This window comes from Peromyscus maniculatus, chromosome 16 (genome assembly GCF_049852395.1).
Source record: "Peromyscus maniculatus bairdii isolate BWxNUB_F1_BW_parent chromosome 16, HU_Pman_BW_mat_3.1, whole genome shotgun sequence".
In the NCBI taxonomy this organism is placed as follows: Eukaryota; Metazoa; Chordata; class Mammalia; order Rodentia; family Cricetidae; genus Peromyscus; species Peromyscus maniculatus.
Window position 1 is genome coordinate 51,432,822 of NC_134867.1, and position 23,093 is coordinate 51,455,914.

Consider the following 23,093-nt stretch of genomic DNA (forward strand, 5'->3'; position numbering starts at 1 on the left):
GTTAAGGGAGGGGGCGGGGTGCGATGAGTCACCTTAAGGGGTGCGGCCGGGTTTTGCCAATTGGCGCGCTGCAGCGAGAGCAAGGCTGGGCTACGTCACCCGCAGCTTAAATAGCAGGTCAGGTCCCCGGGTGCCCATGCAGCTGCGGCGGACCTGAGCGGTGGCAGCGGTGTGGCAGCAAGAAAAGCTCAGCCGCGCGAGGGGAGCTGGGTGAGTGAGGGGAGTGGGGTGGCAGAGGGACAAGCCTGGCTGAGCTGGTAGGTGCCAAGCCCAGAGCCTGAGCATGGCCATGTGGGGCAGCAGAGGGGAGAGCGCGGCCGAGCTGCCTGGAGCAATGCAGAACAGTGAGTCTTCCAGGAGGCCAAGGAGGCAGAACTCAGGCAGCTTGATGAGCGGGGAGCCAGCGAGGCCAGAGGGGCCAGGAGCGGGGCCTCAGCGGTTAGAGCGGGGCCAGCTAGGCAAGCCAGGCGGGAGCAAGGCAAGTGGGGCGGCAGTGGGCCAGGGAGGGAGCTGGCGAGTAGGGGAGCAAGTCCAGTGGGCCAGGGAGCCAGCGATCAAAGGGGAAACCACCTGAGACCAGAGCCTCAGCCCCCTCCCTTCTACTTTCATGGTCGCAGGCTGCTTGCATCTAAGCTTGACAGAAATTACAGGGTGCAGAGAGGGAGGACCAGAGCTGCACGGGCCCTAAGGGACTCCAGGAGAGATATAGGAAAAGATGGGAACTAGGAACCCGCAAGGCTGGAGCACAGAAAGGTCTGAATTCACAGCCTAAGTGCCCAGGTTTTGCGAATCCCTGCACAGGGTCCTCTGAGGGGCTGTACTGAGGACTCTGATTCTCTTCACAGCCCCAGTCGCACCTGTTGGTAGCCAGGATTCAGGAAGGAACTATGGCAAAGGCCAGCGCCCCCATGTGCAATGGTTCCCGAAATCTGAACCTTTTGGTACTACTGAGCTGTCTGGAGTTCACGCTGCCCACTGGTAAGTTCTGGCATTTAATTGGGGGAGGAGGGAACTGAACTACTGGTCAGGAGGTCGCAGTCTCCTCACAAGAAGCTCCTGAGCTTCTCCTCACTGTCACCAGGACTTAAGTCCAGATGCCCTGGTCCTCACCATGCCCCTCCCTGATTCTCTTCAGTGGATTCACAAAGTTAGGGGGAAAGTCACTGCGGGAGGTCCGGGAAGGGGCTACAGGAATAAGGAGGGCAGGGTAGGAGAGGGGGTAGCTAGTGATGCCCTTGGCATCACTGGCATCAGCTGAAGTCTAAACCGAGTCACCAGTGTGGACCCCTCCAGGAGGAGGTCTCAGACAGCCCCCTGGACCTAAGGCATGATATGCTCTGAAGAATACCTCCTTGGGGATGCTCTGAAGAATACCTCCTTGGGGATGCTCTGAAGAATACCTCCTTGGGGATGCTCTGAAGAATACCTCCTTGGGGATTTCTCACAAGCTCTCCACCATTAGACCACAACAGACACTTGCAGGGACAAGGCAGCCACAACCATGGATGTTCCTACTCCCCCGTTTTTTTCTTTATATTCTTCTTCCTGTTCTTGTTCGTTTGTTTTAAGGCAGGATTTCATACTGCAGCACACACTGTAAAATCTGTAACAGTCCCTTCTCTCCCTTGGGCTTCCAAGCTCTGGGGTTGACCACTTGTTGCTGGTTGGTTTTGCCCTTTTGGGGGCCCACCAAATAATCCCCTACCAAATAAATCATACATGGAGGCTCATTCTTAATTATAAAAGCCTGGCCTCAGCTTGGCTTTTTTTTTTTTTGCCAGCTTTGCTTTATTTAAATTATCTCGTCTACCTTATGCCTTTGGACTTTTTCCTTTTCTGGCTTCTGTGTATCTTACTTTCACTCTTACTCTGTGGCTGGCTGTGTAGCTGGGTGGCTGGCCCTTGGCATCCTCCTCTCCTTGTTCTCTTGCTCCTTCTTCTTCTCATTTTCCAACTCTTTTTCTTCTTCCTTCTTCCTAAATTTCTCTTTTTATTCTCTCTCCCTGCCAGCCCCACCTATCCTTTCTCCTGCCTTGCTATTGGCTGTTCAGTTCCTTATTAGACCATCAGGTGTTTTAGACAGGCACAGTAACACAGCTTCACAGAGTTAAACAAATGCAACATAAACCAAAGTAACACACCTTAAAATAATATTCTACAACACAGATTTGTCCCACCAAGTTCAGCTTCAATTCCCACATGACTTACCAGCCTGGTCAGCTCCCTTCCCTGCCCACCGAGCCTTCCACAGTTCCCCATCCATAAAGTGCAGTTAGTGTGACAGACAGATGCAGAAGGAATGAGTTGATGAACAAGACAGCAGATTTGTCCTCTGTCCATTAGAGGATTAGGATATATCCCATGTACCAGTCATGGTGCCCATCCCCTCAGAGTGTCTTCAAAAGTACAACCAAAGCTGCCTGTTTCCCAGTCAGCAGTGGGTTCTGTGCTGCCTGTGACTTCTGGGTCAGCTGGAAATGACAGGAGGAGGTCCTGGCTTTAGGGCATCTTGATCTCTCCACTGCTGTCCAGTGGATTCCTTGGATCCCATGGCCATAGAGGACACTCCTGGAAGCCTGAGGAGCTTGCTGAGGGAGAGGTGGCAGCTTACTTGAGAACTAACCTCAGTCACCTCCTCTAGATGAGGTAAGATCTCCACAACCATCTGGAGAACAGGAGATGTTCTCTCAGACAAGAGTCCTTGTCTTTCCCTGCTAGGCAGCTCTCAACACACAAGTGACTCTTGTGTCCCTGCAGCGATGTCTCACTTCTGGACATCTTGTCTGACCATGACCTGTCCTCCTAATCACCTAGTGGGAAAGAACTCACCTCATGATGTCTGCCTGAGGCCTGATGGGGCTTCTCATAGCCCAGCATCACAGGCCACTCTCTCCCAGGCCCAGTTCCATGCAGAAGCCACAATGAAATAGAGTACACTTCTCTGCTGCAGGTGGGTCAGCTTGTCTCCTGCCAAGCAGTGAACTCCACCCAGAGCCATTTCCTAGAATTGACCCCTCAGGCTGACAGATTGTCCTGGGTCATAGGGCCCTAGACTCAGGTCTAGCCCTGCTCTTCATGAATGTATTTTCTTGCTGCTTTCAACCTACAAAGGCAGAACTGAGCAGGCATAACAGCAACCAATTGGCCTACAAAGACTTCAGTATTTATATAGTAGTGGTATAAGTTACATTTCTGTTTCTGTGATAAAACACCAAGGCCTCAGTAACATACAGAAGGAAGGGTTTGAGGAAGCTTATAGTTTCAGAGGGACAAGAGTCCATCACCTCTCTGCAGAGAGGCATGGCAAAGGACATGCATGGTGGCTGGAGCAGCAAGCTCAGAGCCCACATATTTTTAGTTTAGTTTGAGTTTTTGAGACAAGGTCTCACTATATAGTTCTGCTGTCCTAGAACTCACTATGGAAAACAGGCTGGAAAAAAACTCATAGAGAGCCACCTTCCTCTGCCTCTCAAGTGCTGGGATGAGAGCCCTGTGATACCATGCCTACCTGAGAGCCCACATCTTAAACCTCAGCAAGGTCCAGAGATGAAGAAATGAGAATGGGTTTTAAAGCCACACCCCCAGTGACATACTTCCTTCAGCCAGGCCATACCTCCTAGACCTATCCAAACAGCTGCCACCAAATGGGGACCCAGTATTCAGACACCCTGCTCTATAGAGGACAGGCTCATTCAAACCACCACACTAGACATTCACAGGGGCATCTTGGGGTTCATCCCTGAGTGACAAGACAGTATTGAGGTGATACAAAAGAATGACTGCACTTGATGCAGGGCTGGATGATCCCTCTTGTTGGGACCTGATGTGCCCTCCTAGGAAGTCAATCTGGGGCTGTCTTTGAGGTGGTTCACTTTTAATTGTTTTTTGTTTTGTTTTGCTTTTTTAGATTGATATTTCTTCCTTCCTTCCTTTCTTCCTTTCTTTCTTTCTTTCTTTCTTTCTTTCTTTCTTTCTTTCTTTCTTTCTTTCTTTCTTTCTTTCAAGGTTTTATCCTTGAGAGAAAAGGAAAGCAGACTGGAAGGATGTCCAATGCTTCAGCGAAATTCTCTTCTGTCAAAATTTTATATCTTCTATACCTTTCTCAATTTCTATCTGTGAAAAATAAGTATAAGGTATAGGGTAGTAATATAGTTTAGGAAAAACTTAGAAGTGTAAGATTGTGTAGGAAAAAGTAAGGCAAGTAGACAGAAAAACCCTTCAATTTTCTCACTTTGGGAGCTATAAATGCAAACTGGGGAAAAAAATCTTTCTTTGGGCTTTATGGGTAGTAAAAAAAGCTCTTCTCTGAGCTTATGGGGATGAAAAAGTTTCCTATGGAAGCTTTTGACCTGGGGACAGCTGAAATGCTAAGTCAAGAAGCAGGAGAAAGTAATTTCTCCCTGAGGCAAAAATGGGGGTGTAAGAAGTCAAAGTTTAAAGTTGGGAAGTTTTGGGAAAAGGTGGTCTTTCTCCTGGGGGAAAAAAATCTTTCTCTTAAACTCTAAAGCTTTTCTTGGAATATTTGGGGGAAAATCTCTCTAAAAAGCCTTAATCTTTCTCAAAAGCTCTCTTAAACTTAAAAACTAAAGCCTTTCAGAACTCTCTCTGAAGGACAAAAATTAGAATCATCTGAAGCTATTAGTATGGGGACTACCTGTGATTAGCTCTAAGGGAAAACAACAACCCTCTTAAGACAGCAAAACCTCTCCAAGTTCTTTCAAGCTTTAAAAATCCTTTCTGCAATGCAGGAGGCAGGGACAAGTTCCTAAAAACCTCTTCTAAGCTCTGTCTCTTCAAGCTAGTAAAAGACAGTGGGTCAGAGTACCCTGAGGGAAATGCTTGGGGAGAGTGTGGGCAAGGAGCTACAGCGAGCCAAAAAGGGCAGGAAACTTTACCTGAGAAAAGCAAAAAAGCCAAGCTTTTCAGTTACAGCTGAGCTGAGGCATCAAGGTTTTTGTCTGAGTGAGCATTTCAGAAAGGAAAGGTGCTCCTAATTGTCCTAAAGCAAAGATCCCCTGAAGCAATGCAAACTGTTAACATTGTATCCTCACTTCTGAACAAAAACCCAGAGGCCACTGGCCAGCATCTCTGAGTTGGAGTGCATTTCGAGGATAATAGGGTTCCTGTAGTTGTAAACTTCCTGGAGCACAGAGCTGAGGCAGGAAGGTGCAGGACCCAGGGGAAGATTGCTAATGAACAAAGCTAAAGCTGGTGGGAACAGCACAGTTGACTGTTTTCCTACAAGTCCCGGGTTGATAGGTCCACAGCTGCAAAAAGAAATCTGAGAAAAGCTTTCCTATCAGAGAAAGGACCTTTCTGGGAAAACAGTAAAGCTGAACTGTGTCTGAAGCAGTCATGCTGCTGAGTCAGAACGCTGTCTGGGGAAAGAGCCCAGCCAGGGCAGAACAGAACTGTCCAAGAGTAAAGCTTTCTTTTCTATCAGGAGAAAACATCTCTTTGAGAAAAGCTTTGTTTCAACTGACTCCCTGACATGAGGGTGTGTACCTGAGGGGTGATTGCCTCTGGCATGAGCTCTGTCCTTGAGTACCCAGACAAGCAAACACAACCCACTGGGGGACTGGGTCAGGTGAAGGCCAGATGAGGCAAAGCACCTGTCCTAATGGGAGTTTAGAAATGGAAAAAGCCTCCCTTATTAGATTTTCAGTCTGTATGCAAACCACACAGACCCCGAAAACAGAAATGGACAAAAAGCCCCTACCTTCAGGAGCAGGGAAATCCGTCACTGTAGTGTCAGAAACTGTTTCTGGGGTAGAGGGGATAAACTGAGGCCAAACTGGGTACTGTCAGGGAGAAAGAATCTGAAGAAACAGAGGGGACAGATTCCTCCCCAGAAAATTTATGACCTGAAAAAGCTGCTAGAGTTTGAGGCAGATTCAGGGAGAGAAAAAAAAAGCCCCTACCTCCAAAGGCAGCTAGCAGAGGTACAGAGGAGCAGACAGATACCTGAAGCTCTGCATCTGGGGGTGGGGGGAGGAACAAGCAAAATGAGAATAAGATCAGTGGGAGAAAGTCTCTCTGGAATAGCTATGGAAAAGCTGTTATACATGATCTTGTTTTTCCCTGACTGGCTAAAACAAACACAAGCCCTGAGGAAAGTTGCTATCAGAAATGCCAGCCTCAATGCCAGCTAAGGAGGCAGGTGTAGTTCTGATCTGGGGCCAGTGTCCAATGAAGGAAAGACACCTGTTGAAGGCAGCTGAGGAGAGAATAGGAATCTCCCAATGTACCATAGCTGAAAATGTAAAATGCTTGTTCAAATCTCCCGTTGCAAAGGCAAGAGACTTTTTTTCAAACCTCCCAGGCAAGAATTTGTAAGCAAGTCTGGTAAAAGAGAACCAGTTGACTCTGAAACCCAAAAAGAACTATGGGAAATGACTGATATTATTATGGACTGATATAAGGGAAATGCATTCTGGGAAAGGTAGTTTTTCCGCTAAAGATGGCAACATTGCCCTGAAACACTTATGTCAGCTCAAAATACGTTCATGGTAAACTTAAAATACAGCTTTTAAAAGAATAAGGAGGAAAATCGTCTAAGGGCTTAAGTGTCAGTTCCAATGAAAAATTGAAAGGATACAGAATTAGGTGCTTCTGTGCAAAGTTTTTATGGTAGTAGGATGACAAAAATCTACCTTTAAGAGCAAACAAGCCACTTTAAAATCCTTAAAACAAGGGAAAGCAGTTTATACACTGAACGTTGTCTTAGATATGAAGAAACTTATGTTGAAATTAAAGTTCTTGCCTTTTGAACAAACTGCCTGCAATGAGTAATTCCTTTGCAAATCTAATAAGGAGACAAGGAAACAGGCATTCAAAAAAGAAATGACTGCTTTATAGATGAGAAACAAACTTCAGAAAATCTAGCTGTTTTACAAAAGAGTTGCTTCACCTGAAAGTTCCTTATTAAAAAAAATGCTATATATTACAGCTGCTATAACATCAAGAGTTAAAGCTACTGAAGTGAAAATACTAAATCCTGAAACTCAAGTGAAATGGAAAGATCCCTACTCGGATTATGGAAGGGTCCCGAGCCTGTGTTAATATGGGGTCGAGGACATGTTTGTGTTTTTTCACAAGAGGAAAATGAAGCTCGGTGGTTACCAGAGTGTCTGGTAAGGAGCGTGGAACTAAGAAAAGTCAGCTTTAATGACGTTCCTATAAAGGAAGTGGAATGAAAGTGGCTGGATTAGTATTTGAGGTTTTTGTTACTGGTTTAAAGCAAACAGTAAGGAAATAAGAGTTCAGAGCTGTGCAGAATTTGGCTTTACTAGCTCCTTTAGAAAAATACCTTATATCACCTAATAGCTGTGCAGTTTTGGCGAAGAGCTTTACAGCAGCTAAATATGGTAATTTCACCCTCAGAGTGAAGTCAAGTTTTTCAGTAGAGCAAACCAAAAGTACTGCTGTGATAGAAACGGTTGTTTGAATTGAAGTTCTTAGGGGAGCTATTATGAATTTGGGTGAAGGGACAGCCTCTAGTTAAAAACCGCTGACAGTACATCTCTGCCAGTTCAGAAAGGCCAAGGGAACTCAGCAACTTTGGGGTGTGGCTTTGTCTGGAGAATGTTACAGCCCCCTAGCAACAAGTATCACAACTCTATAATGACAACACTCACTAAATCCCAGTGCTTTATAACAAAGCTGACTATAAACTCTAAACTTTAGAAATGATGTATGTACTTCCTGTCTAGTTAAGAGAATCTTTCTAATAGAGATGGTGATAATAATTAAGAGTAAGAAGTAGAAAGACAAAATAAGATAGGTTAGTTTGTAAAAATTCTGTCTTGTTAGATCTGTGTTAAGAAATCTTTAGGTGTTTGCTAAGTTAAATATATGCTAATGGTAGCCTATATAAGTTTGTAAAATAGATCTATAGAGTTCCTTTAAGAATATAAGCTTGTAAGAAGTTTCTAAGGTAGTCTTATGACATGTAGTAATAAGCTTGTAAGATGCTAGTTGTAAATGTAAGTTTAAATAAGAAATAAGATGGAATGAATATAAGTATATAAGAATTAATAAGAAATATATTTGCTAAAGTAGTTCTAGAGTTTCCTTAAAGTATAAATAAGTAGATGTTAATATTATATGTGAGTTTGTAAAAATATGTAATGTTAAGTGAGTTTATGCTTAAGCACGTTATGTGAGTTTGTAAAAAAAAGTGTAAATATTAAGTGTGAATCTATTCTTAATGTATATGGTGAAAGAACCCGAGACACAGAAGGTTAGTGTCCCAGTAGACTGCAAAGTAGGCAGTCTGAATGGTTTCAAAAGCTCCAGAATCCACTAAGAAGTTAAGAATAGCGGACGCCAGAACCAGCACAACAAGGCATTCACACCTGAGATCCGTGGAAAATCGACGCAACACAGAAAAACCTGAGCTAACATCAAAAATGGTGTGGTTTAGAATACTACTGTACCTAAAAAGGTCTCTGGCTTGAGAATAAAAGTTCAGAGATGCTTGTTTGAACAAAAATTATTAACTGCAAAAAGTTTTGGTTGAAAAACGTCTCTTCATATTTGGAAGTGAAAGCCTGATACCAGAAGTTTTCTTGTTTGAACTTTTTGAACTTAAAATGAGATAAAATTACAAAAAGATTTTGGTTATGGATTTCTCATATTTGGAAGGCTAGTACCAGAATTTATCATTTGAATTTTAAGACTTAAATGAAATAAACAATAGAGATTTCATTGCAATGGGACAGTTTTGAGTAATGACCTAGGAACAGTTTTCTGGAATTGGGTTAAAAATGGAACTGTTTAAATGAAGAAATGTATTTCTACTTAGAATCAAGATGCAATTTTGGGTAGCATATATGCTTTATTAACTGGTGACCTATGGATTGTTTTGTGGAACTGTTTATGTAAAAATGGAATTACTTATGGAACTGGTTTTGTGTTACAAATGGAACTGTTTAAACAGAAACGTTTGAGTTTTCTAACTAGGCTTGAGATTTTTGCTTAAAATTATAAAGAAAAGGGAGAGTTAATATTCCTTAGTCTATTTAATTTAAATTGTTGATGAGTGGATTAATGTCATGTTTTGTTAGTAACAAATGCAAATGGGGTATACTAAGAGACTACTTTTAAAGTGTGTAAAGAGTTTTATTAAGAAGCTGCTTTTGGATGTTTTACTAAAAGTTTTCAAAGTGTTAATGGTTAGATGAAAATATTGCTTTTCAATATGGGTTTGTAGGAATTGTATAAGTTTGGGTTCCTCTAACAAGGTTTGAGTTTTTGTTTAAAAAATTATAAAGAAAAGGAGGAGTTATGAGATTGAATTATGTTTGCAGAAACCTATTGATATTAATGCACCCTGGTTTTGTGGAGTTGAGGAAATGTTTAAGTTTGATGTGAATACATCGAAGATTTTCCTATGTTCTGTTAACAAGAAAATTCAAATGATTGAGTTAAAGTTGTAAGATGGGGAAAATTGTTAACTATATATATCACCATATATATAATTCAAATGGTTCTGTTAAGAGTTTGCTTTGTGTTGTAAGATTGAGAGAATTGTGACTATGTACAGCAATATTTATGTTAACCAGTTAATGGTAATGATGAAGCTAAGGGATTCTTTAAGTTTGTAGTCGCCTTAAGAGTTTTTGGTTTAGAAAGGGCTTGAGGCAGCTAAGACTGCTGTGGTCAACTTGGAACTAATTCAAAAGAGAAATGGCATCTATATCATCCTCTACTCCCATACTGGGAGGTGTAACAGCTATGGAGATTGCTGTAAGCCATTAATAGTTATTTTTTTATATATTAAGAAGGGGGACTTGTGGGAGCCCGTTCTCGGGTTCCTTGTGGCTTTACCCAGCAGGTCTGAATAGAGGATGATCAGGACCACGGGCCTGAGTGCAGGTATCTGAGATGGTCTGCACTTGGCTGTGCTGGGGGAGGAGGTCTTTTGCTCCACCCCTTGGCGTCTCTATGAAAACCCTGGGGCAGAGACAGTCTGGGCCCATTGGAATAGGTTCCAGGCCCACTCGAGGCTATCCTTTATTTTCTATCTGTTTATCTCCACAAGATTCTCCGCTATAAATCCTTCTATCTAATATTTCCTGCTGCTCATACTCAAGAAAACTCTGGGAAGCTGTGGGGTTGGTGGGTAAATGCCCCACAGCTAACCATCTATCTCTATTTAGGAATTTTGTGTTCTGTTAGCCATGACCCCCTTAAGCAGTTAGGCTTCAAGGTGGGTCCCCCTTCCTCATCAATGGACCACTGCCCTTGATGTTACTGCCTCCTGACCAGTACACCTGATGGGATTTTCTGTACCATGCTGTTGTGATCATCTTTGAGCTCCCAGTAGTGCTGGTGCCCTTCTCCCTGGTCATGCTCACTGGTCTTCTCAACAGGGATGCTCCAGCATCCCACAGAGTGGGATGGTCTCTGCTCACTCCCCATGGAAATATTTGCTGATATATCCACTCTGGCACAGGCAATTCTCAGAGATTTTTGATCACCACTTTTCTACTACCTGATTTAAGCTGCCTAGATTAAGTTGGTCCTGTAATGTGGGCATGGCCATCCTCTAACCAGTTCCAGGAAGCCATCCCTAGAGCATTGCCTTATATCCCGGGGAATCTGCCAATGGTTTGTTCTAATGTCATTCTATCGCTGTGATAAAACACTCTACCAAAGCAATGAAAAGGAGACAGTGATTTATTTGACTTCTACTTGTAAGCCATAGTCTGTCACTGAGCGAAGTCAGGGCAGGTACTCAGAGACAGGCAGATTGCTATTCCACACAGCATCATCTATGACCAGGGAACTTTTTCACAGTTGGAGAGGAATAGCAGGAACCATGGAAGATGCTGCTTGCTGTCTTGATCACTAACTCCTGCACAGCTAGGTATCTTATCCATTCAGAGACCACCTGCCCTGGGAATGGTAATGCCCTTAGTGCCTGGGAATTCCTACCTCATCAACAGTCAAAACAGTCCCTCCATGGACACTTCCTTCTTAGGTGACTCTAGACTGTATCAAACTCAGAGAGCGAACCAGCAAAGATGTGCAAGTCTTTTCTCTTTTCCCTTCTTTCTCTTTCTTTTTTTTAAAGACCCCCTTCCACAGGTGTCTCTTGTTCCACAGGCAGAGACTGTCTCTGAGCCCCTGCGCTGCATCCCTAACCTCACTGCATGTTTCCTTCACAGATGCTGATTCTCTTTGCTACAGCTTCACTGTAGGCAAGTCAGGGTCTGGACCATGGTGGCACCAAGTCCAAGGCCAACTGAACACAGAAACTGTTATTTACTGTGACAGTTCCAACACCTGTCAGGCCAATGGCATTCTGGGGAACAGATTGAAGGCCACAAAGACCTGGGAAACACAGGCTGACACTCTGAGAGATGGAGTTGACCTGTTCAAACAGCAAATGGTTTACATGAAGCAGGAGAACAATACAATCAGAGGTGAGGTTCAACTGGCCCCATAGTGCTCGAGATGTAGCTCAGTGGTAGAGGGCTTGCCTGGCATGCAAGAGGCCATAGGTTCCATCCCCACAGCTACAAATTAAAGAATAATCAGATGGGCCCCTGATGGAGAGAACAGGATTTGTGACAGGGTAGGGACATTCATTGTTTTCATGGAGATAAAATGAATTATGGAGGTCCCACCTAAGAGGCTCAGCAGCAAGGTAAAATGTGGAGGGTAGAGCAAGGTCAGAGGATGGGAAGGGAGGTAGGTAGGCCAGCAGGATTCATCAAGGTCAGAGGCTGATCTCTTTCCCATGGGCACAGAGCCCCTCACTCTGCAGGCCAGGATGTGTTGTGGGCATGAAGTAGATGGAGAGTTCAATGGATCCTGGGACTTTGACCTCAATGGACACAAAATGTTTCACGTTGACTCAATCACTGGAAAGTGGACTGAAGTTGAACCTGGATCCAGATGGATGAAAGAGATGTGGGAGAATAACAGGGATGTAACCATCTTCTTAAAAATGACCTCACGGGGGGACTGCAGGTCCTGGCTTGAGGAGATCAAGCCACACTGGGAAGAAAAGCTGGAGCCTACAGGTAACTGGGAAGAAGGGGAGGGAGTTCTCTGCAGATGAGTGTGTGTGTGTGTGTGTGTGTGTGTGTGTGTAACAATTTAATCACCATGAGCTCTTCAGTTGATGGCCATTTTTTTTCCATCATTCATTTCGTTTCTCACCCTCTCCTATCTCATTAATTGTGTTTATCTTGTTCTCTCACTGTGGTTCTCACAGGCTGTCACTGTCTGTGCATCCTTTATTTCCTGTCCTTTTCCTCATTCTAGACTCTCTGCTGCTTTTCATCTCACGGGATCTTTCTTCTTCCCTGCCTCCATCCTCACAGGTAATCTTCATACTTCTTCTCCTACTAGAGGGAAGATGAGGCCCCATCATTGGCCTGCTTTCCCTATCATAGCTGTGTAAGTCTTTGAGGTCAGGAGCCATGCCTTCTTTCTCTTCCTACTGGGCATCCACTTAAACATTCGTTGCATAGCAACAGGAGTGGAACTATGTGTGTTTCTGAATCACCTGAGCACCCAGAAGCTAAGTGAGATTTCCTCAGATTTGATGTCTGGTCAGGACTCAACCTGTGTTTCCACTTCAGCCTCGCCAATTGCCCCAGATGTGGACCAGGCTTCGTCCATGGCCATCAAGCCCAACATCTCTGTCCTGCTGATAATCCTCCCCTGCTCTATTCTTCTGTGGTTTCTGAGGAGAATCTGTGATCATGAAGGTACTGAGGGCAGTGTTGGGAGTGGGGTAAGGGACAGAAAGAAGGAATGAGGAAGCAAGAGGGAATTCCTGGAGTCCTGCTCTTGACCCTCATCTATAGCAACTTTTTGAGAAAGGAGGCAGGAGATCTGGAGTTCATGTCACCTGCAAGCAAAAGTTCATGCATGCTCAGCCTTGACAGGACAGGAATCATGTCACAGACCAGTTTGAAATAAGTAGGGAACACAGCAGGTTCATAATCTGGAGGGTCCCCTGATGCAGATGTGGGGATAGAGGGAACACACACACACACACAGGAACACACACACACACACACACACACACACACAAAAACCCAAAAACAAAAACAAAACAAAAAAAAGATGTTAGTTCATGTGCAACTGGTAGGGCAACCTGTCCCTTCTTCTGCACAGACCCCAGGCATTCCCACAGTGCACTTACAGACTTGCAGGCTCACACTCATACACAGAAACTAGAAATGAATCAAACAGCAGCAGCAGCCTCCAGAACCCCTGGACCAATGTCCACACTGGAGGTTGTGGGACTGAGCTGCTGCTGGAGTCTGCTGCTCTCATCTGGGCTGCCCAGAAGGACAAGGTGTGGCAAGAAGACACACACACAGCTGTGATACCACTCTCAGATTTTGAGAGTTTCAGAATGAAGGGGAAAAGAGTTCTGGGACCCCACTAAAGTCCTGGATTACCAGGTCCAAAGGCCATTGTATTGTATAGCGCTCCTCCCCCCTCCTCCAGCCCCTCCCATCTGGCCCAGAGTCAGGAGGCAGAGCCAGTCATCACCACTTTATTCTGAACTTCCTGTCTGCAGCAGGGCCTGGGGCTGACTCTGGGACATGGGAAAGAAGGGAGGAAGACAGGAGAGGCTCCAGGGATGCAGAGCCCAGGAGTGATGGAGGAGGGAACTGGATGACCTCAGTGAGGGTGACTGTGGGGTGGAGATGACTGGTACTGGGCACCCAGGAGAACTGACCCAGGCTGTCCTCAGACCTTCAATGGACCTGTTCCCTTGCAGCAGGTTGAAGATGCTGCAGAGAAGGTCGTGAGAGTTCATCTGGTGCAGCCACTCTCCCTCTCATCGGCCTCAACCAGATGAATCATGGTGCTGCCGACACAGTATTTCATGATCTTTCACTCTGTGCTGCTCACTTGGGTCTTTCTTATCACCTTGTACTGTTTCCTTGGTGCTTCCTGGTGGGATTTGCCCTTAACATGGAAATACTTGAACTAGAGATCTGGAAAAGAACATGGTTATGTGCCCATCCCTAGCATAGGAAAAGGATAACCAGATCTCCGCAGTGGGAATGTGAAGTGTTTACTCCTGTGTGTATAACATCAGAACAGAAGTCAGTGTGAGAGAGACTAGGAAGGCTCCACCTGTCTAATGGTATTCGACTGGGAGTTAAATTCTATGAAGAATATTAACTTTGTAATAGAGATTTATTATATCACCCCTGTACTAGGCAGCCTTCTCTAGAACAAAAGAATGTATCTATTATTTGTTTGTGACCATATATGATAAAAAGGGATTATTTCATAACAGAACAGGTGATATTTTATAATATTATTGCCATTACAGGTTAGTTTCTGTGACAGGCACATTGGAGACAGAGATCCTGGAAGCTGCTCAATCCCACAGGCTGGCTGCCCCTGCTGTGACAATCTGGTAGTGAAAGCCAGAATGTCCTGGAGAGCTGGTGCTACTGAGTCCACATCCTCCTGATGCAGGCTCTGGGTCAGGGCTGCTCTCCACTGTGCGCAGAGAAGCTCCTTCTGGACCTCCAGAACCTGTGATGGGAGGAGAATGAACTCCCACATGTTTCCTCTGGCTCCACATGGGCACTTTTGCACAAGTGCACTAGCACACACACACAGACACACACACACATACACACACACACACACACACACACACACACACACACACGACACATACACACAGTGATAACAAAAAAATAAAATAAGGACTCTAAGTATGGAGAGTATAAAATGCATAGTTCACTGTTGAAAACAATTTTGTAGAAGCAGGGTCTCACTATGTAGTTCAGGCTGGCCTGGAACTCAGAGATTCACCTGCCTCTGCCTCCTCAGCATCAGACCTAAAGGTATGTGCCACCATGCCTGACTGATCCTTGCATTTTTAGCTCTAATAGTATGTCATTTAAAGTATTAGAACCTTAAAATTGACTATTTCACTCACATTAATTTGTAAACTATAGTGACATTAAGTACAATGGCAATATTCAAATACCTCAGGTATCACTAAAGGAAACCTGTAATCACTAATCATTGGAAATGGAAATCGAGAACTGTTTAGTAGAAGTCTCTGGTAACTGTAACAGGCCCCAGACCTTAGCACAACTGACTCCATGATAGAACTGCCATTGAGGCTGTAAAACTCAGCACATAGACAGCACCACCTGCCCAAACTAAAACAAAGGCCTGATCTATTCAAGCCCAGAGTTAAGGGAAAGTCTCTGAATGTACTAACCTTGCCTTTTGTCTTCTGTAGTTCCACTTCTGGCTAACTGTTCTTGTTAACTGACATCGATCCAGACATTGTTTCTGTGCTTAAAAGCTCTACCTGAGAAAGGTTCAGTGCTACACTGGGATCGCAAATACCCAATGTAGTTGTGACCAACTAATAAAGTGTTTTTATTGACTTAAATTCATGTCTGAGCAGTCTTCTCTGTTGAGTTCCCCACAACATTTGTGCAAGGTCCACCGAGATCCCAGAGCAAGACCTGAACACACTAGAGATCTCAGTCTCTTGGAACAGGGAAGAGTGTGGTGGTCAAGAATCTCCTAGGGCAGTGTTCCTCAATCTGTGGGTCACAACCCCTTTGGGGGTTCAAGGGCCCTTTCAAAGGAGTCACACATCAGATATCCTGCATATCAGATATTTATATTACGATTCAAAACAGTAGCAAAATTACAGTTATGAAGTAGCAACAACAATAATTTTATAGTTGAGGATCACCACAAGGAAGCATGTAGGAAGGTTTGAGAACCACTGTCCTAGGAGGTGTGCAACCTGAGTTCCTGGTCCCCAGGACTCCCTTTTATCAGTCACTGCTTAATGCTTCAGAGGAGTCTGATGTCTCTACCCCAAAAGGAAACAAACTAGAAAGTCACCCCGTGTATCCTATCTGGAGATGAGGTGGTAAAGGCGCCTTCTCGGGACACACAGGAGAGGTCTGACAAGGCCACTGATCCAGTGTCCGGAATCTGTGAGACCTCACTTGATTCTCCATCTATTTAGGTGTATGAATGTGTGGTGGTCACCACTGGTTGTCTTCACTCTGTGTGTGTGTGTGTGTGTGTGTGTGTGTGTGTGTGTGTGTGTGTGTGTGTGTGTGTGTGAGTCTGTTTCTGTCAGTTCTGGTTCTCTGTAATACCAGTGGCTTTCTCTGATATGAAAATCCCCTGGATTAAGACCTGTCCCCCTCTGTTGAGGACCCGAATCATTTGGTTCTGCCAAGTTACCCAGAGATAAAAACAAAACAACAGAAACAAGAACCCTCCTTGTCCTCCCTGAGTGGGAGCACTTCCTTGGTTCATTGCTTGACTCCTGCTCATGGTCAGGGTTGGTCTCTGTGTGGAGGTGAGGAGGGGCCAGGCTTCTCATTCAGGAACCTCTGCCATCTAAGTTACTGCACACAGGGAGGGGGAAACAGTTCCCAGGTAAGCATTCCCTCCACTCCATGTCTACTCTAAGCAGCCCTGGGGAAGGGGAAAAGTTAGCTGAACCCAAAGGAAAAGAGAAAGTTCCACTCCTTTCTCTTTCATAATTTATGTCTTCTTGTCAACAAATGGTCCATATGATTGAAAACTCAAAACCCATCATTCTCTGACGAAAACAAAAATGGAAAACCACCCCACGTGGGGGTAGGCAATCTCTGCCAGACAACACAGCCTGTACAGAATGGATTTTCTGCTCTGTCCAGCATGACCAAGGAGACTTTCAACAATTTTCAATATATAATTTATAAAAACAACTGCTAAAATGATCCCCTTTGTCACCCAGTTGGGCCCAGATATTAGAAAAGAAATTATAAGAGTTACACAAACAATTAAAGTGTAAGTAGGTCCCAGTTGCTGCAGCCAGCTCAAAGGTGTTCAACAGAGAATTGATTGGGTCAAGACCTTTTGCATAAACTGAAAGCCACCATCACTTCCTCTGATGATGAGACACAGGTATATTTACAGACGCCCAGCAAAATTTTGGTGTCTTACCCTCTGTCAGAAGAATAACTTCTAGCTGAACCCTCTGCCTCCATTGAAAGGTAAAGTTGAATTATGTCTCAGATTGACAACCATGATTCCACAAATGGGGCAAACATGTCATATTCCCTGCCCCCAAACCTCAGGAACCATCGTGAAGATGCCTTATTCAGTGTCTACGGTACTAAGTTTTTCTTTCTTTAAAGATATTTTGTTATGGTATTCATCTCTAGTATTTACATTTATCATCTATTTATGGGTGTTTTCCTGCACATAGCCATGTCCATCATGTGTATACAATGCTACCAGAAGGCAAAGGAGGCATCTAATCCCCTAGAACTGGAGTTATAGACAGTTGTGAGCCACCATGTAGGTGCTGAGAATTGAACACAGGTCCTCTGGAAGAGCAGACAATACTCCTAATCACTGAGCCATATCTCCAGTCCATAAAATAAATTTTTTTAAAAAGACACAAAGTTCGGAGGTGGTGTGGGCAGATTTGGAAGGAGTGAGAGGAAAATGTGTTTTTTTAGTTTTTTTTGTTTTTGTTTTTCCTTTTTGGGTGATGTTGTATTTTGTTTTCTAAGTTTTTGGCATTTGTACTTGTATTGGCATTTTGGCTTGTTTTTGAAAAAGAACTTAATTTTGGGTGGGCAGGAAGGAGAGGATCTGAACAAACTTGGGGGAGGGGAAGAATATGATCAAAATATATGTATAGTTGAAAATGGTTTTCAGCCAAGGGAGGATGGTGCAAATCTTTAATCCCAGCACCCAGGAAGCAGAGGTAGAAGGATCTCTTAGTTGGAGGTCAGCCTGATCTACAGAGTGAGTTCCAGAACAGCCAGTGCTGCACAGAGAAAATGCGGCTCAAAAAAAAAAAAAAAATCAATGAATCAATTGAAATGGTTTTAAATAAAAAAAGATATAAAAAATAAAAGCTACTTACAAATGCAAATAATAAACTCACAGGACGTCATTTCTTAATATACTGCTTGATAAAGAAAGGCCTTTCCTTTCCTCTCCTTCCAGATCCCCATGAGTGCTGCTCAAATGCTCTTCCTCTGAGCCATAGCCCCTTGTCCTCACCAGTGCCAGGCAGTACCAGTTCCTATATTGAAAGCCGCTGGTAGCAAAAGTCCATGAAAGTATACAGCACTGACAACTAGAGTTCAGAAGGTCAAGCTATCAGAACTAAGGATTCTGATAGAGGAAACCGTTGCACAAGGCGTTATGGAATTACTGCCTTTTGAGTGAACTGGAAGTCTCTCGTTGTAAACTTCTTGTGCAATAAGAGCTATGATTCTCCCCATTTACCGTGCATCTCCATGTTATGTGTACATGTAATCTCATGATTGCATCTCAATCTTGGGTACAACTTTCCCTATACATTTGGGGTGATTGGACAACTGTCCCCAGCTGTGTTTATTTTTCTTTATCATACATCTGGCCAGGGACATTCTCCAGACATAAAGTATTTTAGCAAAGGTACCTTTTTCCAAGGACAAAACTATGCATAGATAAACATTAGCTCATCTCACCCACAGATAGAGAAAAGAACCACTAACAATTAAATCCTCAACTCCTTACCTTTACTCTGAGTTATTTATACAAGACCCTAACTTAAGAGATTTACTACTCATGTTCTTGGGAAGATGTTTTAGCCAATTGCTAGTTACTGAGTTAAGGTAGTTACTTCCAACTGACCCAAAGAGATTGCTGTCAAGGCCAGGCAGGTGATAGGTACCAAGCTTCTTTCCTGTGCAAACTAAGTTTTAATTCCTTCTCAGCTAGGCGCTATTCCTAGATTTTCTCCTCATCAATTACTCTGAGCAAAAGTGCTTTTACAGCCAGGTGGTGGTGGTGCATGCCTTTAATCCCAGCACTCTGGAGGCAGAGGCAGGAGAATCTTTGTGAATTCGAGCCTGGGCTACCAAGTGAGTTCCAGGAAAGGTGCAAAGCTACACAGAGAAACCCTGTCTCGAAAAAACAAAAACAAAAACAAAAAGTGCTTTTACTAACCAAATGCTACATGCTGTGACATTGGTTACTTAGCCAACTAGCATGTCCCCCCTTCAGATCAGAAAGCAGCTGCAGCCAGGATGATTGGGAAAAGCAGCGCCAAAGACAGTTGACTTTCTTGTGACTTATTGACCCCTACCATTCTACCTAGCCCTTTCTCGATTATAATTTTAACACATAAATTGATCTTAGCCTTTAGTTGACCCTACCAGAGAACTCCCCTTTAGTCACTCCCCTTTGGGGTTGTAAGTGGAAGCCAACAATTATTACTTTAGGTGGGGGTCCTTATCACCTCTCTCTGCCACCCTGAAAACTTCCAGGCTCCAACTATTTGCCAAAGAATTACTGCATGTTTATATATACTGGTTCTCTGAGAGCACTGGGAGGATGGATGGAGAAGAACAAAGATGAGGATAGAGATGGAAAGAACTAGATAGAATAATGAGAGAAGAGCAGAAGGGACTGAGACCAGGAGGGACCGAGAGGAGCTAAGTATGAGAACAGAAAAGGAACTGTTTAGATAGGATTGACTTAGAATAAAATGAATGGACTAAAGAACTCAGTGTGCTTAGATTCATTGAATATTCCTCAGATTAGAATCCTCAGCTAGTGTTAAACTCTTCCACAGACCCTGAGAGCAAACAGTATAGACTGGACCATTCATTGTGTATGATATACCTATAGGTTCTTGGATGGGCTTGTCATTTTGATACAAACCAGTGCACTTCCAATAAAGCTGCCGAGTAACAGAAATGATAGGTTGTTTTTTTTTTAAATGATGTTTAATTTCGATATTCTTGTGGCTTTCTCTATTTTCTTTCTGTTTACTAATTTCTGGTGTAGTCCCTTTTCACTGGAGAAAAAAATTTATATTGTAGTAGGGTGAATTTTATTTAAGCATTGCATACTTTAGCAAGATCTATCCTGGGAAATATTCTATGTACACTTAGAAAATAATATATATTTGCATTGTTTGGTGCATTGCTTGGGTTCTGAATGGTCTACGGTAGAGGTTGAGCCCTGTTTCCTTACTGATATCTGGTTGTATTTTCCATTATTGAAAGTGAGGAATTGAGGCAGGCGTGGGGCACACACCTTTAATCTCAGCACTAAGGAGTCATCCTTGAACTGTCTATAAAACAAAAATAACTAAATAAAGAATAATGAAAGCAAGGAAGTAAAATCTCCTCAAATTACATGTTGCTGTGGATTTCTCATTTCAGTTATGAACATTTGCCTCATTTGGAAGCTCTGATATTAAAAAATGGGTACTTATGGCTGATAAATTGCTGTTCAACATATTATTTTGCCATTAAGTAATGTCTTTATCTCCTGAGACCTCAAGTTAACAATATAAAGCAAACGATACAACAGAAACATTTAAAAAAAGGACTTGGAACAATATTTTCCTTAAGATGATATGCAAATGACCATTAAGTATATGAAAATATTCAACAATAATTAGCACTAGAAAATGTAACTCGAGATAACCATGAGATAGGCACTTAGTATGTATTAAGATGGCCACTACAAAACAAATATCCTTATGGATTTGGAGAAATAGTCCCTTTCATGTAGTATGGTTGGGTTTTTTTGGTTTGCTTGTTTGGCATTTTTTGTTTTTTGTTTTTCTTTTTGCTTTGTTTTGCGACAGGGTCTCACAATATAGCCCTGTGTGCACTGGAACTTCCTATGTAGACCAGGCTCTCAATCTTGTATCTTTCATGCCTTCAAAACCAGTAACACAGAGATTAAGCTTACACGTTGCCAAGTTCAGCTGCTAAGGTCAAGATGGCACCTGGCACCACTGATTCGGATTTCTATGTGCCAACTCTGGGGAAACACTTTCCTATTGTTCCAGTGAAAAACAGAAGGTTTCATCTCCATGGTGCTAATCTCTTATTAATCACAGATGATTCCTCAGCCCAAACCTGATCAGCAAACATTGATTCTTAGTGAAAATATCACACTTACAGCTCCTACACCAATTCTTTGTAAAACTTTTTGTCCCCCCCCCCCACCCCAGAAACATCTGGAGCTGGTCATCTATTATCTACATGAATGTCAGCATTCTTATTTTCCAAAGACCCACAAGAATGACCCATTAAACTCTGAGAGAGTTCAGTAGTACTTCTGATTTTGAGGTCTCCTATATGCTCAAGCCACACCTAATGTTTCAGGTCACTTCCTGTTGCCTGCTGATCAAGACATAGTACTCTCAGCTCCAGAACCATGTCTGCTTGCACGCTGCCTTGCTTCCTACCATGATGATAACAGACTATAAGTGAACTATAAGTGAGCCACCCCAATTAAATGTTTTCCTTTCAAAGAGTTGCCATGGTCATGGTGTCTCTTCACGGCAATAGAAATCCTAACTAACACAATTGAATACTCGTTCTGAATTGATGATGATTCTGGGAGATCCCAAGAAATGTTGTGGCCTTCTAGTTAAAGTGGGGGATTATGGAGGTCAGGTGATTAATGGAGTTTTGGCTGACGTCTGACTCATGGTCAGTCCTGTGGTCCACAAACTCATCCTATGCTTGTTTCTCCATGCCAGAAAATATAACTGGGATAGATATACTTAGAAGTTGACTGAATTCTCACATTGGTACCCTGACCTGTGTGGTGAAGATTATTATGGTTGGAAGCCTTTCGAGTTGCTTCTCCCTTGGGTAATAGTGAATCAAAAACAGTATCGCATCCCTGGAGGAATTGTAGAAATTAGTGCCACCATCAAGAACTTGGAAGAGGCAGAGGCACAGGTTCCCATCACATCTGCCTTTAACTCTATTTGGCAAGTGCAAAAACCAGATGGATTGTGGAGAATGACAGATGACTATAGAAAACTCATTGGGGTAGTGACTCCAATTTCAACTGCAGTGCCAGATGTGGTGTCCCTAATACAGCTGACTACAGAAAACTCAATGGACTCCGATTTCAACTGCAGTGACAGATGTGGTGTCCTTACTTGAGCAGACATAGCTAAAGATGCTGCTGAGTGCCAGATCTGCCAACACATAGACCAAAATCAAGTCCCAGATATGGCAGCATTCCCCGGGGTGACCAGCCAGCAACCTGGTGGTAAGTTGATTAAATTAGACCACTGCCTCCATGGAATGGCAACATTTTGTCTTTAGTGGGGTTGATACTGATTCTGGATATGAATTTGCCTTTCCAGCATGTAATGCTTCTGCCAAAAAGACCATCTGTGGGCTTACAGAATGCCTTATCCATCATCATGCTTTTCCACACAGAATTGCTTCTGACCAAGGAACTTACTTCACAGCCAGAGAAATGCAACATTGGGCCCACAATCATGGAATCCAGTGGTCTTCCCATGTCCCCACCATCCAGAAACAGCTGGTCTAGTTAAAAAAAAATGGAATGGCTTTTTGAAGATACCATTACAGTGCCTTTAATCACAGGACTGGGAGGTAGAGGCAGGCAGATCTCTGAGTTTTTAGGTCAGACTTGTCTATAGAGCTAATTCCATGACAGCCAGTACTACAGAGAATCTATGTCTTACAAAAAAAAAGAAAGAAAAAAGAAAGAGAAAAAATACACAGCCAAATTAATCAGACCCAAAGTCCACAAGCAGTCTGACAGAATCTTAGTTCTTATCTGCACAGTTAGAAGAGCTATCCTGACTAATAATTTTTAATTTAGTTAAAGAATGCTATTAAAGTTTGTACTTGTCTTAGTTAGGGTTTACTATTGCTGTGAAGAGACACCAGGACCATGGCAACTCTAATAAAAGAAAACATTTCATTATGGTGGCTTGCTTGCAGTTCAGAGGTTTAGTCTATCATGGAGGGGAGTATGGCAGCATTCAGTCAGGCATGGTACTTAAGCCAAGTGTGCATGTTGCAGGCAACAGGAAGTAGACTGACTGTCACACTGAGTGAAGCTTGAGAAAAAGACCTCAAAGCCCACCTCCACAGTGACACACCTCCAACAGGAGGTGTGGCCCAGATTAAAGGTGGGCCCTCCAGCCTCAAGGTCTGGATTAAAGGTGTGTGTCATCCAGCCTCCTCCAACAAGACCACACACTTCCTCCAACAACACTACACCTCCTAATAATGCCACTCTCTATGAGCTTATGGGGG

At 43.5% G+C, this 23,093-nt stretch overlaps 1 protein-coding gene and 1 long non-coding RNA gene across 5 annotated transcripts in view; one reads left to right on the plus strand and one right to left on the minus strand.

The window, feature by feature from the left end:
* The window catches only part of LOC143268909 (uncharacterized), a 171,815-nt gene that overhangs the window by 134,702 nt on the left and 14,020 nt on the right, over window positions 1-23,093 (minus strand). The gene's annotated exons all lie outside the window — the stretch shown is intronic.
* LOC107401360 (UL16-binding protein 1-like) lies at window positions 109-15,409 on the plus strand. 3 transcript variants are annotated; one of them, XM_076552805.1, is made up of 6 exons: window positions 109-210; window positions 846-978; window positions 11,175-11,432; window positions 11,760-12,035; window positions 12,600-12,728; window positions 13,757-15,409. In XM_076552805.1, the coding sequence occupies exons 2-6, from the start codon at window positions 888-890 to the stop codon at window positions 13,762-13,764; spliced, it is 762 nt and encodes a 253-aa protein (XP_076408920.1). In that variant the 5' UTR covers window positions 109-210; window positions 846-887; the 3' UTR covers window positions 13,765-15,409. The 3 variants fall into 3 exon arrangements, with proteins under 3 accessions (XP_076408920.1, XP_076408922.1, XP_076408921.1); XM_076552807.1 differs by having other exon boundaries at window positions 14,321-15,409; XM_076552806.1 differs by having other exon boundaries at window positions 110-210; window positions 13,760-15,409.

What these genes read in the sequence shown, in the direction of transcription:
- LOC107401360 (XM_076552805.1), top strand. Translation starts at nt 888, where the DNA reads ATGGCAAAGGCCAGCGCCCCCATGTGCAATGGTTCCCGAAATCTGAAC. An exon ending in GGAGTTCACGCTGCCCACTG is followed by an intron (nt 979 to 11,174) that starts GTAAGTTCTGGC and finishes TTTCCTTCACAG; the next exon opens with ATGCTGATTCTCTTTGCTAC. An exon ending in GGAGAACAATACAATCAGAG is followed by an intron (nt 11,433 to 11,759) that starts GTGAGGTTCAAC and finishes CCATGGGCACAG; the next exon opens with AGCCCCTCACTCTGCAGGCC.